The sequence below is a fragment of the Nycticebus coucang genome, chromosome 8 (genome assembly GCF_027406575.1).
Source record: "Nycticebus coucang isolate mNycCou1 chromosome 8, mNycCou1.pri, whole genome shotgun sequence".
NCBI lineage: Eukaryota > Metazoa > Chordata > Mammalia > Primates > Lorisidae > Nycticebus > Nycticebus coucang.
Genome location: NC_069787.1, coordinates 22,671,550 through 22,687,218, shown reverse-complemented (window position 1 = coordinate 22,687,218; position 15,669 = coordinate 22,671,550). Strand labels below are relative to the sequence as shown.

At 37.7% G+C, this 15,669-nt stretch overlaps 1 protein-coding gene across 3 annotated transcripts in view; it reads right to left on the bottom strand.

The window, feature by feature from the left end:
- CNTN3 (contactin 3) overlaps positions 1 to 15,669 on the bottom strand; it is a 373,051-nt gene that overhangs the window by 264,193 nt on the left and 93,189 nt on the right. For all 3 annotated transcript variants that reach the window (XM_053599702.1, XM_053599704.1, XM_053599703.1), the window contains exon 2: positions 13,199 to 13,333. In XM_053599702.1, the coding sequence (XP_053455677.1) occupies positions 13,199 to 13,253 (55 nt within the window). In that variant the 5' untranslated portion in view covers positions 13,254 to 13,333. The remainder of the gene's footprint in view (positions 1 to 13,198; positions 13,334 to 15,669) is intronic.

The following is a 15,669-nucleotide window of genomic DNA, read 5'->3' as shown; positions in this document are numbered from 1 at the left end:
GAACCAAAACAACATTTCATGACACATGAAAATTATACGAAATTTGAATTTTAAGGTCCATAAATAAATTTTTATTAGAACTCAGCTATACTCATTTATTTACTTAGAACTCAGCTATACTCATTTACTTACATGTTATCTATGGCTGCTTTTGCATTATGTGGGCAAAGTCAAGTAGTTATGATAGAGACTGTATGGCCTACACAGCTGAAAACATTTGCTAGCACTTCTTGAAAAATTCTGCTGACCCTAGCTTTAGAAAGGAGCGTGTCTATTAGAAGGAACAGTGACTTTAGGTCAAGGTAGACGTGATTTTTTTCTCCTAATGTTCCATTTAGCTTTAGGCAAGACACTTAAGCTCTCTGAGCCACTGAACTCTATACTGTTATACGGGAATGATATCTGTAACATTTTTGTTACAGGGTTCATATGGGTTTTTGATGCAAGGATAAGCAGTAATTTTTTTTTTCCAGTGCAGTAGCACTGCAATAGATGACATTTGATAGTAATATTACATTATTTTTTGCTTAGGCTTCCATCAAACTTTTAATTATGTGTGACTAAGGAATAATTTATGAGAAGGTAGTCTAATAAATGACTTTAGTCATTACAGCCCTATATCTACATGGCATGAGAAATAGGACCCAATTGTCCTTATCTTCATGGTAGTTGTGAATCCTGGTACCTTCGTTTAGTTATCTGGTTCAAGCAAATAGCTACAAGTATTATGTGTGAAACAAAAGGTCCCTATTAATCTGTGGAGGATGATAACCTCATAAAACTAAAGAAAAATTTAAAAGCTTATCTTTATAATACCTACTGCCTCAGTTCTCATTGAGAGACAATTCTCTAATGAGTATTTACTCTCCACTCTGTCTTCAAATAATTACTCGCTGAAAATGTATAAATGGGAAACTCAACAAAATTAACAGGAAAAAGCTTTGAAAAAACCCATGAGGCAGAAAAAAATGCATTTGATTCTTTTATATTGTTGTTAGCTAAATGTTTACTTTTTCTTCTCCCATAATAGGGATAATGGCCACAGCACTGAGTATTTTCATTTGCTGGCTGTATAATCAAGCACGCACACACACACACACACATACACAGTCACTTGTGGCCTTGTATACGCTGCAGCAAACATTATGCTTTAACTAAAAGATAGATGTTCAAACACCCACACAGTACAGTGTTCAATAGTCAATGCTTCCTAATTATCTACATAATTATACTCTGCCTCATATTACTATATACATCTGTGCATATGTCTGAACTTAAATATTGCTTGCAAGTGTGTACACATACACACACACCTCCTCACACTCATGGGAACACAATGAAAAGTTCTGCTTTTCTATATGTCGAAAAATTAAGCAAAGCATTTAAACACCTGGGAGGGGAGAAGAGGGAGAGAAGAAAGGGAAAGAGGAAGGGTGATTGGGGGGATCTTACCTAATGTGAACAATGTGAGGGTGTTCCGCACGTTCCCTGGGGTGAAGGGCTCAACTACAACTTGAACTTTATCTTAGAAATGAAATGTAACCTAAACATTTGGACCTTCATATCAAAATGAAATAAAAAGAAGAAGAAAAACACTTAATAATGAAAAATTCATTTGGAACCGAATCATCTAAGATCTCTGCTTCCAAAACTTAAGTTCTCTTTGACTACCTTCCACAAACAAATGCTGGGTACTCTACGACTGAGCAACAAGTCCAAGGAATGAGCAGCTTCCTCCATGAAATGGTCTCACAAGGTCACCTTCCACTAGTGGAGGTCCAGATTAGCCTCACTACACGGTTTGGGATTTTTTTGGAAACCATCCTTTTATTTTTTTTTTAATGTAATAAGTAGTTTTATTATATTTTATTTACAAAAGTGTGTTTTAAGATATTTAGCTTGAATCAAAATCCAAATAATTTTCACACATTCCAATATCGTTGCTGTCTCTTATGTCTCTTTTAATCTATAGGTTTCCCCTCCATTTCTTTTTCTTTTTTTAATGAATTTTATTTTTTAGAATAGTTGTAGGTTTACAGAAAACTTAGAATAGAATATAGAGATTGTTCATGTTTCTCATACCTAATCTCTCTATTATTATCTCCTACATTTGTTTTTTTTGTTTTTTTTAAATCATAGCTGTGTACATTGATATGGTCATGGGGCATCATATACTAGCTTCACAGACCGTCTGACACACTTTCATCACACTAGTTAACATAGCCTTCCTGGCATTCTCTCAGTTACTGTGCCAAGACACTTACATTCCACATTTACCAAGTTTCACATATACCCTTGTAAGATGCACCGCTGGTGTAATCCCCCAATAGATCTGCCATTCAATCCTGTAATCCCTCTACTGGGCATATACCCAGAAGACCAAAAATCACATCATAACAAAGATATTTGTACCAGAATGTTTATTGCAGCCCAATTCATAATTGCTAAGTCATGGAAAAAGCCCAAGTGCCCATCGATCCACGAATGGATTCATAAATTGTGGTATATGTACACCATGGAATATTATGCAGCCTTAAAGAAAGATGGAGACTTTACCTCTTTCATGTTTACATGGATGGAGCTGGAACATATTCTTCTTAGTAAAGTATCTCAAGAATGGAATAAAAAGTACCCAATGTACTCAGCCCTATTATGAAACTAATTTAGGGTTTTCACATGAAAACTATAACCCAGTTACAACCTAAGAATAGGGGGAAGGGGGAAAGGAGCAGAGGGAGGGGGGAGGCGGGTAGAGGGAAACCATCCTTTTAGTTAAAAGAAACAAACTGCCTTCTGTTTAGTGACAGGTAAAATATTACTTTTGTCACCCATGGTCCCATAAATAAGCAAAGTAAATCCACGTGCTATAAAGAGAAAGAAATATATCAAAGGCCAAGATAAGAGCTTAATTCCTTAGCTGCCAGGCAGAAGTTGAAAGAGAAAGCACATCGATAAGTTGAATAGCCAACAAGGGGTATGGACTTTGTGCTGGACTTTTGTCAACATCAAGTTTGTTTGTTTTATTCTTTTAAAGCAACAAATATCAAAAATGTAGCATAACCAAAAAGCATATTGTTTTAGACTTGCTAAATGTTTCTTCACGCTAACAATGTTGAGGAAAGATTTCATAATCACCAATATTTCAATCTTAACCAGTTAGTGTGGAACTGCATGAGAATAGTAGTATCACAATGACATGAAATTGCACGACTAAATTTGCAATGCAATGGTAGTCAAAACGAGCTCTAATCATTGTGACAGCACTTTGACAGACCAATCAATAAAAAGGACACTGAATAATTTTTACTTATGTATTTAATGACTGAGAGAAAAATGAGTTCTAAAAATGTGTCTACCTCTAGAAGTTATTTTCATCTTCACTGTACACTCTTCAAAGAAATTAACATGAGCATTATTATCTGTCTTACGTAAAACAGTGGCAATCCATGTAAAATTAGCAGCCTTATGAAATATATGGGCTACATGCCTCCTTACCACAGTTGACAAATAAATATTTCAACAGTTGTTCAATAAAGGGACACTGCTTTAAATGATGAAAGTACCACAAAAAATAAAATGACTCTATCTTCTGCCATGGTTTCTTCCAATGATACACCCAGATACTTATTTATGTAAAGATGATATGTGCATAACTTGATTGTTCTCTACTGCATATAGTTCTCATAATATATCTTTAAATTTAAAATATCTCTAAATAGCATCCAGTGTTTTGTATGTAATCACTGAGTTCTGTCACTATGCAATGTCTCAGACTTAAGTGTCAGTTGGTATTCAAAGGAAACAAAGTGCAGAGAAATGCAAAGAAAATACATCTGTACTGTACATCTCCTCCACAGGGAAAGAGGAGACACAGCGCAATTCAGGGCTCACTACAAAAACAAGAGCAAGGAGCTCTGTCACTTCTCAAATTTAAGTACCAACTGTTTTTGAATTACACTTTGGCTTTGAAAGTAATACAAGCAGAATGCAGAAATGCTCCCTATGAAAGGGGATTTTCTTATGTTCAAGCTTTGAACTTATGGAAGTGGGGATGGAATTGGGTTTCATGGGAGTTTGAAGACAAAGGGTCAACGGAAGGGCTCCTATGAAACAGAGCAGGGACCCTCAATGAATACCTCCACAGCCTAGGTGAGGTGAAAATTATATAGACGCATCTGTAAACACCTTGCACAGTGTCTACCACTGAAGATGGTGAAGCAATGGCGGTCAGTTTGTATGCAAGCTTCAAGAAACTAATCAGTGGACCAGGGATGGTGTTCTGGAGGGAGGGCGAGGCAGGTAGACTGCTTGAGCTCAGGAGTTTGAGACAAGCATGAGCAAGACCCCTGTCTCAACTAAAATAGCAAAATTAGCTGGTCATGGTGGCAGGTGCCTGTAGTCCAACCTACCTGGGAGGCTAAGGCAAGAAGATGGCTTGAGCCTAAGAGTTAGAGGTTGCTATGAACTATAAGGCCATGGCACTCTACCCTGGGGCAACAGAGTGAGGCACTGTCTTAAAAAAAAAAAAAGACACTAAGTAGTAACTGGTAATTGTGAGGAAATGCCTTATTTCTACACTGGTGAACATTTTCTCTCAAATTCATACCATGATTAGCAATATGGCACAAATAAAGTATGAAAGAAAAAGAAAATACAAATCCTAGTTAAGGACTCAAACTCCCAAACACACAGCAGTGGGTGAGTTAAATCAGCAGGAATTACTTAAAGCAATAAACCATTAGTATGTGTTCACTATTCATTTCAGGAAAGCAATGTACACTCATCAAGAGGGAAAAACAAGGAAGAGAAACACAACAGCCTGGGCTAGAAGTTATCAATTATCAACACCATCGTACTATGAATGGAATTCTCATCTGCTAAGTCACTTAGCACTCCAAGGACATTCGGAGCCAGTTGATCCTAACTTTTAAACTTAGGAGCAGCTCCACCTGCAAAGACTCACTTTCCTTTCAGCAGTGAACCTCCCTAGGAAACTATTGGGTTTATCTATTCACTTAAAGCTCTTTACCTTGAGAGCAATTATTCAGGAATATTTTTAATAGACCCTCAACTGCTCCCAGAGCATACCTAGGTCTTCCTGCAAATATACACAGGCTTCCCAAACGCTAATAAGTATTAACACTACCCTTTACCCAGCAGCAAGGAGGAAGTGCTCAGATTTTTTTCTGTAAAGGGATCTACAACACACCAGACTCATAAAAGACTTAGCGTAGTTGAAGGCCCCCAGACGGATATTCAGGCAATCTAGAAAAAGTCCCTACTGGGCTAATAACCAGTTGTGTGACTTTGAGCAAGTACCTGAAATACTCGAAATGCCACTGTGTCATTTTTAACATGACAGGCCTGGAATGCACACAGGCTTGTATATAAATACAGGTGACCCTTGAACAACATGGCCCTGAACTGTACCAGTTCACACATATACATGGATTTTCTTCTGCCACCCCTGAGACAAGAAAATCAAACACTGCTCTTCACCCTCCTCAGCCAACTGCACAGGAAGCTGTTGATAATGAAGACCTTTATACTGATCCACTTCCATGTAATGAACAGTAAATTGAGCTCCTGTTCCTTATTTTTCTTTCTTTCTTTCTTTTTCTTTTTGAGGAATAGAGTCTCACTCTATCACCCTGGGTAAAGTGCTGTGGCGTCCTAACAGTTCACAGCAACCTCAATCTCTTGTGCTCAAGTGATCCTCTTGCCTCAGCCTCCTGGGTAGCTATGACCACAGGCACCTGCCACAGCTCCTGGCTAATTTTTCTATTTTTAGTAGAAAAGGGATCTCTTGACTAAGCTGATTTTGAACTCCTGAGCTCAAGCAATCCACCCTCTTTAGACTTCCGGAGTGCTGGGATTACAGACGTGAGCCCCCATGCCTGGCCCTTATTATTTTCTTAAAAACATTTTCTTTTTTCTGGCTTCCTTGATTGTAAGACTCCAGCCTGTAACACATATAACATACAAATGCGTGTTAATCAACTGTTCACGTTATTTGAAAGACTTTCAGTTAACTAGTTAGTAGTTAAGTCTGGAGGGAATCAAAACTTAAGATCACATTCTTGACAGAGGTAGTGTTTCAGCTCCCCAGACCCCCAACTTGGCAAGGGTCAAGTGTATATATACATGTGTGTAAGTAAGCATAATTCCGTTTTATCAAAATACTATGATCATCAATTTATTTCTTTTTTTTGTTACCGATTATTTTTTTGTTCCTTGAAGAGCCGTCCTCCAATAATTCAGGGCTTCCTGTTCACAAGCCTCAGCAGCTTTTCCTCAGGCCTATTCTTCTTCCACCTCTCTTTTTTCCTGAAACACTTTCCTAACATCCACTTTATCGTGCTGCCTTGCAGATCCTTGCACATCTCTGCTCAAGATCTCTTTGACTGCCCCCCACAAACGGAGTTCTGTTCTGCCTCCTTTCATTTACCTCCCCTCCCTCATCTTAAAACAGTCTCATCAGTTGCTCTCACTAGGCAAAGGCCTCCCCATCTTGCTCTGCTGGGATACTAGCCCCAAACACAGACTGGCTTCCTACCCTTTAGTTTCAACAGACTTCCAATTCAGGGCCATTTAAAAGCACTTTGTGTGATGAGTATTTTAAGTCAGCATAACATTGAGGCAGCAGTCACTTAAACTGATTTGAATGAGCACTTTATTAGTTAACTAGTCCACAGATGCTTTGAAGACTATTTTAAGGGTTAAAAAAAACTGTGGCTTGTATTTAACCTTATATGTTTGTTGAAGGCCAACGGCACTTTCAATGTATCTTTTTCTTTAAGTTTCCCAAACCCCTTTTTAGTCATCATCAAGTTTACAACAATCCAATAGGTGGAGTTATCAATGATCAAGGTTATAAGAACAAAATGTGCCAAGAATGCTTGCATCTTTTACTGATTCTCACATGCATACGCAGATAAACTGTCAAGATTTAAATGGGATAAATGAAAAGCAATTCAAGATTTAGGCTGCTGCAACAGAGGGGATGATTTGAAATAAGTTTATCTGTAAAAACATGGAGGATGCCAAGATTTATAAGCAGAGGTCAGTGACATCTCCATTCCACCAGTATTGATGCTATCAAATCATATTACACTACACACAAATGCTGCAGAAGAAATGACAGTCATTTCAGTTTGTGGCAACAGCTCAGTTGAAGTGCCACATCTAACTCCACAAACTCAGATAGTTCCAAATGTGCTTTGAGATTAACTGCAGTCCCAAAGAATCCTTCATCATTTTCTCAGTGATTGCAAGAGTGGTGTTATGAAACCAATTGAAAAATATTCCTCAATCACTTAAAAAGAACTTCAAGAAGTTTATTTTGATTTCAAAGCCTTCTTTACTATTAAGTGAAGACTAGCATGGAAAGTTATCCACGTTAACACAAAATAGAACAGGATGAAAGCTATGACTGAGGACATCTGAAGATGTGTTATCGGCAGGGTTGGTGTGTATTTGCACACCCTGCGACTACTGCATGAAAACACCAGTTTTATGGTTTTCAAATGCAACCCCTATGTGAATTCTGTTTGCACATGTTGTCCATGACGACATCTATTCTATAAAAGGAAGCCAAAGTTCACGTTTGGTGATAATGCACTTTATCCTCAATTAAAGTATCTACAATTTTTAAAAAATGATTTGATTAAAGTAATCTAAATCATCTCATAAATCACTATGTCCAGTTTCGGTTATGATATAGGTTTGGGGATACATATGAGCAGACACAGCTTCCACTGCCTTCCTAACTCCTGAAAGAGGGAAATGTAAAGTTCAGGGCCCAGTACAGCTCTGCAGAAGCAGGACTATGCCAAGTCAGGGAGGGCATCTGTTGCTATTTATCCTGTCTAAGGCAGGAGTGGGGCTATGTCAGTTCCATGTTATCAAGGAGACAAATACATTCTGATTCTCTGATCCATGCCTCCAGAATGAGCTCTTTTCACAGCAGGCTTTCCTGGTAACTACAGGTTGGCCATCTGCTGCAACTTAGGCTTTGTGAGTCCTCATTCAGATCCACCAGAGACACTCCCAGAAAGTGTGAACAGAAAGTCCTTGACCCAATCAAACTTTATGGCTAAAAAGTCCTAAAGTAGTCTTACTTCACCAAGTTCTGAGATGATTGGCTTAGAAGACCTATCACTGGGGCAAATGGACTTAGTCCATTTTCGGAGCTTTGCATGAGGTCAAATTTTCTCAATCCTATTGGATGCTTTTGATTACAAAATAGAGTATATGTTGAAGACATTACTACAAGTCTAAGGACATTTCATCCTCTCTTGCTAAGATTAATCACTTCTGGGATTAGCAACTACTAACTTGGATAAGTAATTCCCAGGGACTACCAAAATATTAGCAGACTCCAATGTACAGATTATTCACTACAATTTCAAGAGAAGAACTTGATGAAATAAGAATACTTTAGAACTTTAACAGAAATATCCTATTTTTCATAATGATGTTTTTAACTAGATATCAACAATGATTTTAATCATCTAAGGGAATTTCACTTTCCAAAAGAGCTGTATTCACTTAGCTCATCCTACCAAAAGATTAAAAACACAAACAAAATAGAATATACTAAGGGAAGTTTAGAATTTTAATACCCATTAGTGGTCTACATTCATCAAGCACAGACACAGAAAACACAGACTCATCTTCCAAAGTATTCAGCACTTATAGGTAATACTCAGGAAGTATTTACAACTTTTCATTTAAAATCAAAAACTCTCCATTATCTTAATTAATTTGGTTTCCCTTTGGGCAAGTAAGAGATGTTAGAAAAGATTTGCAAAATGATCAGCCTTCAATTTCATAAATGTCTAGATCAATTATATGCAATAGAAATATAAGGCAAGTCCTATATTTTAAATTGTTTAGTAGCTACCATAAAGAGGGTTAAAAGAAAGCAGTAAAATTAATTTTAATGATATTTTTACTTAGCCAAATACATCTAAAATACAAAGGGTGCCATAAATAGGAAACATTAACTCAGTATTTTATGCTATATTCCTTTTTACTATTTTTATATTTACATATCAACACACGGCAATATTTTATAAATATTTTGTAAAATTCTGTAACGAGTATTTAATAAATAGATGCATTTAGCTATAATTTCCTATCTTCCCTATCTATACATGTCCGGGAATCTTTAAGGCACTATGTATTAACATTTCAATATTGTATGAATATAAAATTATTGAGATTTTTAAATTTTTTTAAATTATTTTGTAACAGTCTTTGAAATCCTGTAAGCATATTAAAATCACAGTATATCATAATTTAGACTAGACAAATTTCAAATGCTCAATAACCACATGTGGCCAGTGGCTCCTATATTGGGCAGCAGAGCATCTATCTTGGTTAAATAATTAGTTAGTAGATAACCAGGCAGCAAGACAAGCACCTCCTTGGATCCCTGAGGAATGATCCTTAGCTCATGGCCTATACCCCTGATTTTATTCCAGGAAAGAAACTACTCAAATCATAAATACTAGTGATTAGAGAACTATACTTTGGTTTCAGAGACATAGAAAGCTTGAGACAATCACACCGACTGTGAATGTTTCCTGAACCCATAGAGAACTCTTTGTTACCAAAATAGAAAGTAATGTCATCTACATCATTGTGTTTTTATAAATTAGAAGAGCTACAATCATGCCAGTGTACTCCAGCCTGGGCATGATGGTAGCTCAACCTGGCTATGATCTGCTAAATTGATTTTTTTACCCACTGTTAGATGGTGACCTTCAGTTTGAAAAACTCTTCACTATTGTATGGTGCTGGGTCTTCATTTAATCCAGTAGGCACACCTTTAAACGTGAAGAGGTAACTCGCCCTAAAAAGTAACACACAGCCTTGACGTCATCCCTTTCTCTCACATCCCACACTTATTCCATGAGAAAAATCCTCATGGTTTGACCTTCAAAGTATTCATAATTTCACCATCAACCTACGACCCTGGAGTCAGCCACCCCTACCCCTTGCCTGATTATTTCACGGATGTGTAACAGGCCTCCGCTGCTTATCTGCCCTTCTACTGTCAGTCTGCAACATAATCATCAGAATCAGAAGGCTTTAAGCAGGGACAAGGAAAACAGAGCCTGGGGCAGAAGGGAGGAGGAACTGGAAAGGAGGTCGGGCATAGTCAGCAAGCCTGGGAAATCCCCGGGAGGCAGTTTCATAACCACCACTGAGTGTGTAACCTATGCAGATACTGGTCCCTAGCTGTTGTGGGGCCAGACACACCAGAGAGAAGGCTCACCCACAACCACCAGGGGATTGGATGAAAAAACCACCAGTGCAGAGGGCCAGTCAACAGAAGCCAGTCAGTTAAGGTTTTAAGAAACTAATCAATGAAAGCCAGCTAAATTTGAAGAACCAATCAGTGTTTACCAGCAAGGTTTGGGCGGGCAGTCAAGGCATAAAAGTTCCAACAGCCCAGCAGGGGCAACCAGTTGATCACCCCTTCCTTTGCATTGGAAGCTTTCTATCTATCCTCTACTTCCTGTCTATCCTCAGTAAACTATCACTCCATCACTTCTGCTCAGCATGGTGGTCCATGAGTTCATTGATTACTGAGACCAAGACCTTGGCATGGAGAGGAAGAAAAATCTGGTATCAATATCATCCAGTAAGAGCCTTTAATAAATAAGTCAGGCATATCACCTCTCTGTTCAAACCACACTACGACTCTTTCAGGAAATTCAGAGTAAAGGTTCGATATGTTTTCAGTAATTTACAAAGCCTTTCGTGTTCTGCTATGCCCACCTCCACATCCTCTCGGCTCTAATCTACTCCTCTGTCATAACTTATCCTGGTCAACCATGCTGGCCATCTTGCTGTTTCTGGAACATGGATTGTTAACTATGCCTGGAGCTCTCTAGATACCCACAAGGCCAACTCATTAACCTGTAAGTCTTTGCTAAAATGTCACCTTCTTGATACCTAAGGTATCAAGATGAGATACCTGGTGACCATATTTAAAACATCAACCCCGTCTCCCCCCCACCCCAGCACTGTCACCTTCTAACTCAGTCACTGTCTGCCCCAATGTGATGAAATGTAAACACACAGGGACAAGATTTATTTACATTTTGTTCACTGTAGACAATGCCTGAAACATGATAGATGCTTGATAATTACAGTAGAACCTCTTTACATTGACCACACAAGGGACTATAACAAAGTGGTCAACATACAGAGGTGGTCAGGAATTAGACCTCTTTTCAACTAATTGGGAAATTTCAAGATTGCTTCTACAAAAGTTATTATCATGAACAGTAATATTGCTGGGGCATATTGCCTGACATTTTTGTTCCTTCTAATAAAATAAAAGCCAAATTTGAAACTTTGTAAATGGAGGGAAGAATAAGAAAAAAAAATTTAGTTCTGATATCTGTGCTGGTCTTTCTCCAAAGCCCATTTGAAAAAGTAGAAGTAACAACTCCTTTCGTTTTCAGTGCCAGATGAGCAGCAAATAGCCTATTTTAGAAATAAAATTGGAGAATCTCAGTAAAAGCCTCTAAAAACTATAAAAATCTTCATTTCAAAAGTTAAAATATTATAATAGATAACCTATTATTGATTATGGATTTTTGCCATAATTGTCATATTAAATATTTGAAGAATGAAGTTTGACATAAGAGCACAGATGTCTACTTCAATATCGTTATGTCTTTCAATAACATGATAATTTCATCTGGCCTCATTTCACACTGACATCCTTCTCTTAGAAAAGTGATAAGCTATGTTTCTGTTAATTTCCTTAGGTATCAAAAAGAAACCGTGTTTAGGCAGAAAATTGGTCTTCTTCTCAGCAGATAGGTGCTGAAGTTTTTAGGAGTTAGGTGACAATTACTTAGTTTCAGAAGGGTTATCTAAAAATAAATAAACAAATGGGAAAATGTAATCACACATGCATACAGGTAGTCCAAATAGAGTAAACTAGTACAATAGTTAAATCTAAATGGTGCCTATGCAGCTACCCATATTATTCTTTCAACCTTTCACAGTTTTTGGCCGGGGCTGTGTTTGAACCTGCCACCTCCGGCATATGGGGCTGGCGCCCTACTCCTTTGAGCCACAGGCACTGTCTCTTTCAACCTTTCGGATGCTTGAGAATTTTTATAATAAAAAGAAGAAAACTAGTAACAAACCAGTTGTACATATACTACCTTTTTTTTTTTTTTCAGAAAACATCCTTTTCTTACCCCTCTAAAAAACAAAACAAAATGAATAAAACCAAATACATCAAATGGTTTACAATAGTTTCTTTTGTATGATACAAAGATGATCGTTTTTCCTTTTTCTTTCTTTGTTCTAAATTTCAAATTTTGGGCTCGGCACCCGTGCTCAGTGGTTAGGGCACCTGCCACATACACCAAACTGGCGGGTTCAAACCCAGCCCGGGTCTGCTAACCAAGAATGACAACTACAACAAAAAAATAGCCAGGCATTGTTTGTGGTAGATGCCTATAGTCCCAGCTACTTGGGAGGCTGAGGCAAGAGAATCACTTACACCCAAGAGTTTAAGGTTGCTCTGAGCTGTGACACTATGGCACTCTAACGGGGACAACATAGTGAGACTCTGTCTCCAAAAATTTTGCAAAATTTAAAAAAGAAAATTATCTATTTCATTTTTGTTTCTTAAATAAATTATTTTCTGAAGGAAAATAGTATTGTTTTGAAATTTAGATATGAAAATTCTGGCACCTTTTAAATGTATGTTCTCCCTTACAGATTGTACCCTATCACTTTTAGATCATTTTTGGGGGGAAAAAAGTCACAAAGTGACATGTTCAAATTGTGATTGTTTTATTCGTAATATTAAGCATAATACTACAGCATATATGTAATATTAGATGTCATTATATTTTCTATGGAAATAAAATAGCCTACAAAAATTAGGGGGGACGCGGGCAGTGCCTGAGGGCACTGGCCCCATATACCAGAGGTGGCGGGTTCAAACCCAGCCCCAACCAAAAAAAAAAAAAAAAAAAGGAGGGACTAAGAATCCAAATATTAGGAAAAGAATTTAAATTTTCTTTCTGGGCGGGGGGGAAGATTTGTTTCTCTTTGCTACTTGTGCCTTTTTATTTCTACATTTAAAAATTAGTTAAGCATCTGAATCCAGTATGGTTCTAACCTCAACTTAGAAAATACAGGGTATTGTTACCTCCTAAGCAGCCAATGAATGAAAGCAGGATCAACTGTTTCCATGGCAACATCATCTTTAATTGCCAAAAGCAAGAGTAACTCTTGTCCAGTCTCTGATGAATAGAATGCTTTGTCTTCAGGTAAATCCTTTAATCTGTAAAATATATGTACAAAGAAGTTAGATTTTTTTTAAAACCAGCTGCTTTAAAAAAGAGAGATTTTCTTCATTCCTTAAAAGCTATATCACTCAGGGATACTCAAAATCCTCAGATGAAACAAATCTTTTTTTGATACAAAATAGAGGATGCTTGAAATGTAGATAATTAAAAAATATGTAACTGATAGGCAAATGGAAGTGGCTTTATAAAATTAGGAATGTTCATCAATACTAAAATATTAAATTTCAATATATTAAATGTTAAAACTTTTGCTGGATAATGATTGCCACAAATGAAACATTAACCAAAAATTCTAACTTTTTTCATTTTCTCTAATGATAACATTTGGCAAAACTAAAAGAGTCAAATAAGCAGATATCTTGAAGCACCATTTTTCACAGTTTCCGAGTCCCTCATAAGGCATGCAAATCATAAACAGCATTATCAATATTTCCATCTTAGGCCTATTTTTTCCAGACAACTATAGAAAGCTCCCAATTACATCTGCTGCATAAAACAGAGTTAAAAATGCTAATGATGGGAAATGTTCAGGGTGAGAACCTTGCAAATAAAACCATTTTCTCTTTTGCTTTCTTGAATTTTCATAAACTTGAATGTGCTGCCTGAGAGCAAATAATTATGTGTCCTCTTCCGTGGCCATTTGAAACTAGTTAAACTGCATGGTTAATGATCAAGTTGGCTGGGGACACACACCCAAAATGAGACGGTCTTCTCTGCACCGCTAAAACTCAGCTGGCTCCACGCAGGGGAATGCACCACTTTAAAGTCTGCTACTTTAGCAAGGAACATGTACAACTCCCCGACTGAGAAGCTGCTACTGACGAGGCTGTTTCAGTTGTCTCAGCCTCCTTCAAACGGTGGCTCTCACAGATGGGTTCCTGACATGTGGTGTATCCGATCCGTTATTAACTGTGTCCCAGATAAGAATTCAAAGAGTAAAAATATGATAACTTGCAAATTATGTACTTAGAATAATACCATAATACCACATATGTTAAATCAGTCTTTCCTACAGTAATGTTGTTTTCGTGTGTTTGCAATTTAACATATGTTCTTGGGTGGGAAGAGGAGGAATTGCAGCTAGAATGGCAGGACTTCATCCCAACTCTGACTGTGTCTAAGGGAACGGAGAGTACACGGAAATACAATGGAGCGTTACTGTTCCAAGAACGGCAGGGGAACAACTTCCACCACCATGGGATCCTAACGTGCCTTTAGTACAGAGGCACATCACTGCAGAGTATGTGTGTTTTCTGCTTGGGTTCTCCTTGATGAAATCACTGCAAATAAATTCAAGTGCAAGTAGTTTACTTGGGAAGTGAAGGACACTGTTGGGCGATCGGGAAGTGAGACAGGGAAAGGAAGGCCTGAGATATAAAAGCCTCCTGCCATTGTGCGTCATACAGTTTATTCCTACAAGGGACACGCTGGAAGTCCAGCTCCTGGAAAAACAGCCTCAGAGGCATCCAAAAGTTCTCCTTGAGTTTCCCAAAGTTATCCTTCCCCATGGGCTAAGGAAGCTGGGGTATTTATGTATCAACTCCCATTAGTCACTATAGGGGTCTATTAATTACCCAGCACTTCCCTGCCTCCTTCTGGGACAGCAAGTAGCTCTAGCGGCAAAATTTAAAAATAAAAAAAAAAAAAGGTAAAGAAATGTATATACTGGCCGTTGAAAATGGTGTATACACTGAACAGATATAGCCCAGAGGACATAAATGGGCCACACCCAGTAAGCTGCACATAGGAAACTGAGACTTCATTCAGCTATTTTTATTTTTTTATTATTATTAAATCATAGCTATGTACATTAATGTGTACATTATGTACATGATCACATTATGTACATTAATGTGATCATGGGGCACCATACACTGGTTTTATAGACCGTTTGACACATTTTCATCACACTGGTTAACATAACCTTCCTGGCATTTTCTTAGTTATTGTGTTAAGACATTTATATTCTACATTTACTAAGTTTTTCACACGTACTCTTGTAAGATGTACCACACCATGGAATATTATGCAGCCTTAAACAAAGATGGAGACTTTACCTCTTTCATGTTTACATGGATGGAGCTGAAACATATTCTTCTTAGTAAAGTATCTCAAGAATGGAAGAAAAAGTATCCAATGTACTCAGCCCTACTCTGAAACTAATTTATGGCTTTCACATGAAAGCTATAACCCAGTTATAACCTAAGAATAGGGGAAAGGGGAAAAGGGAGGGGAGGGAGGGGGGAGGATGGGCAGAGGGAGGGTGATTGGTGGGATTACACCTGCGTTCAGCTATTTTAACAGCATTAGG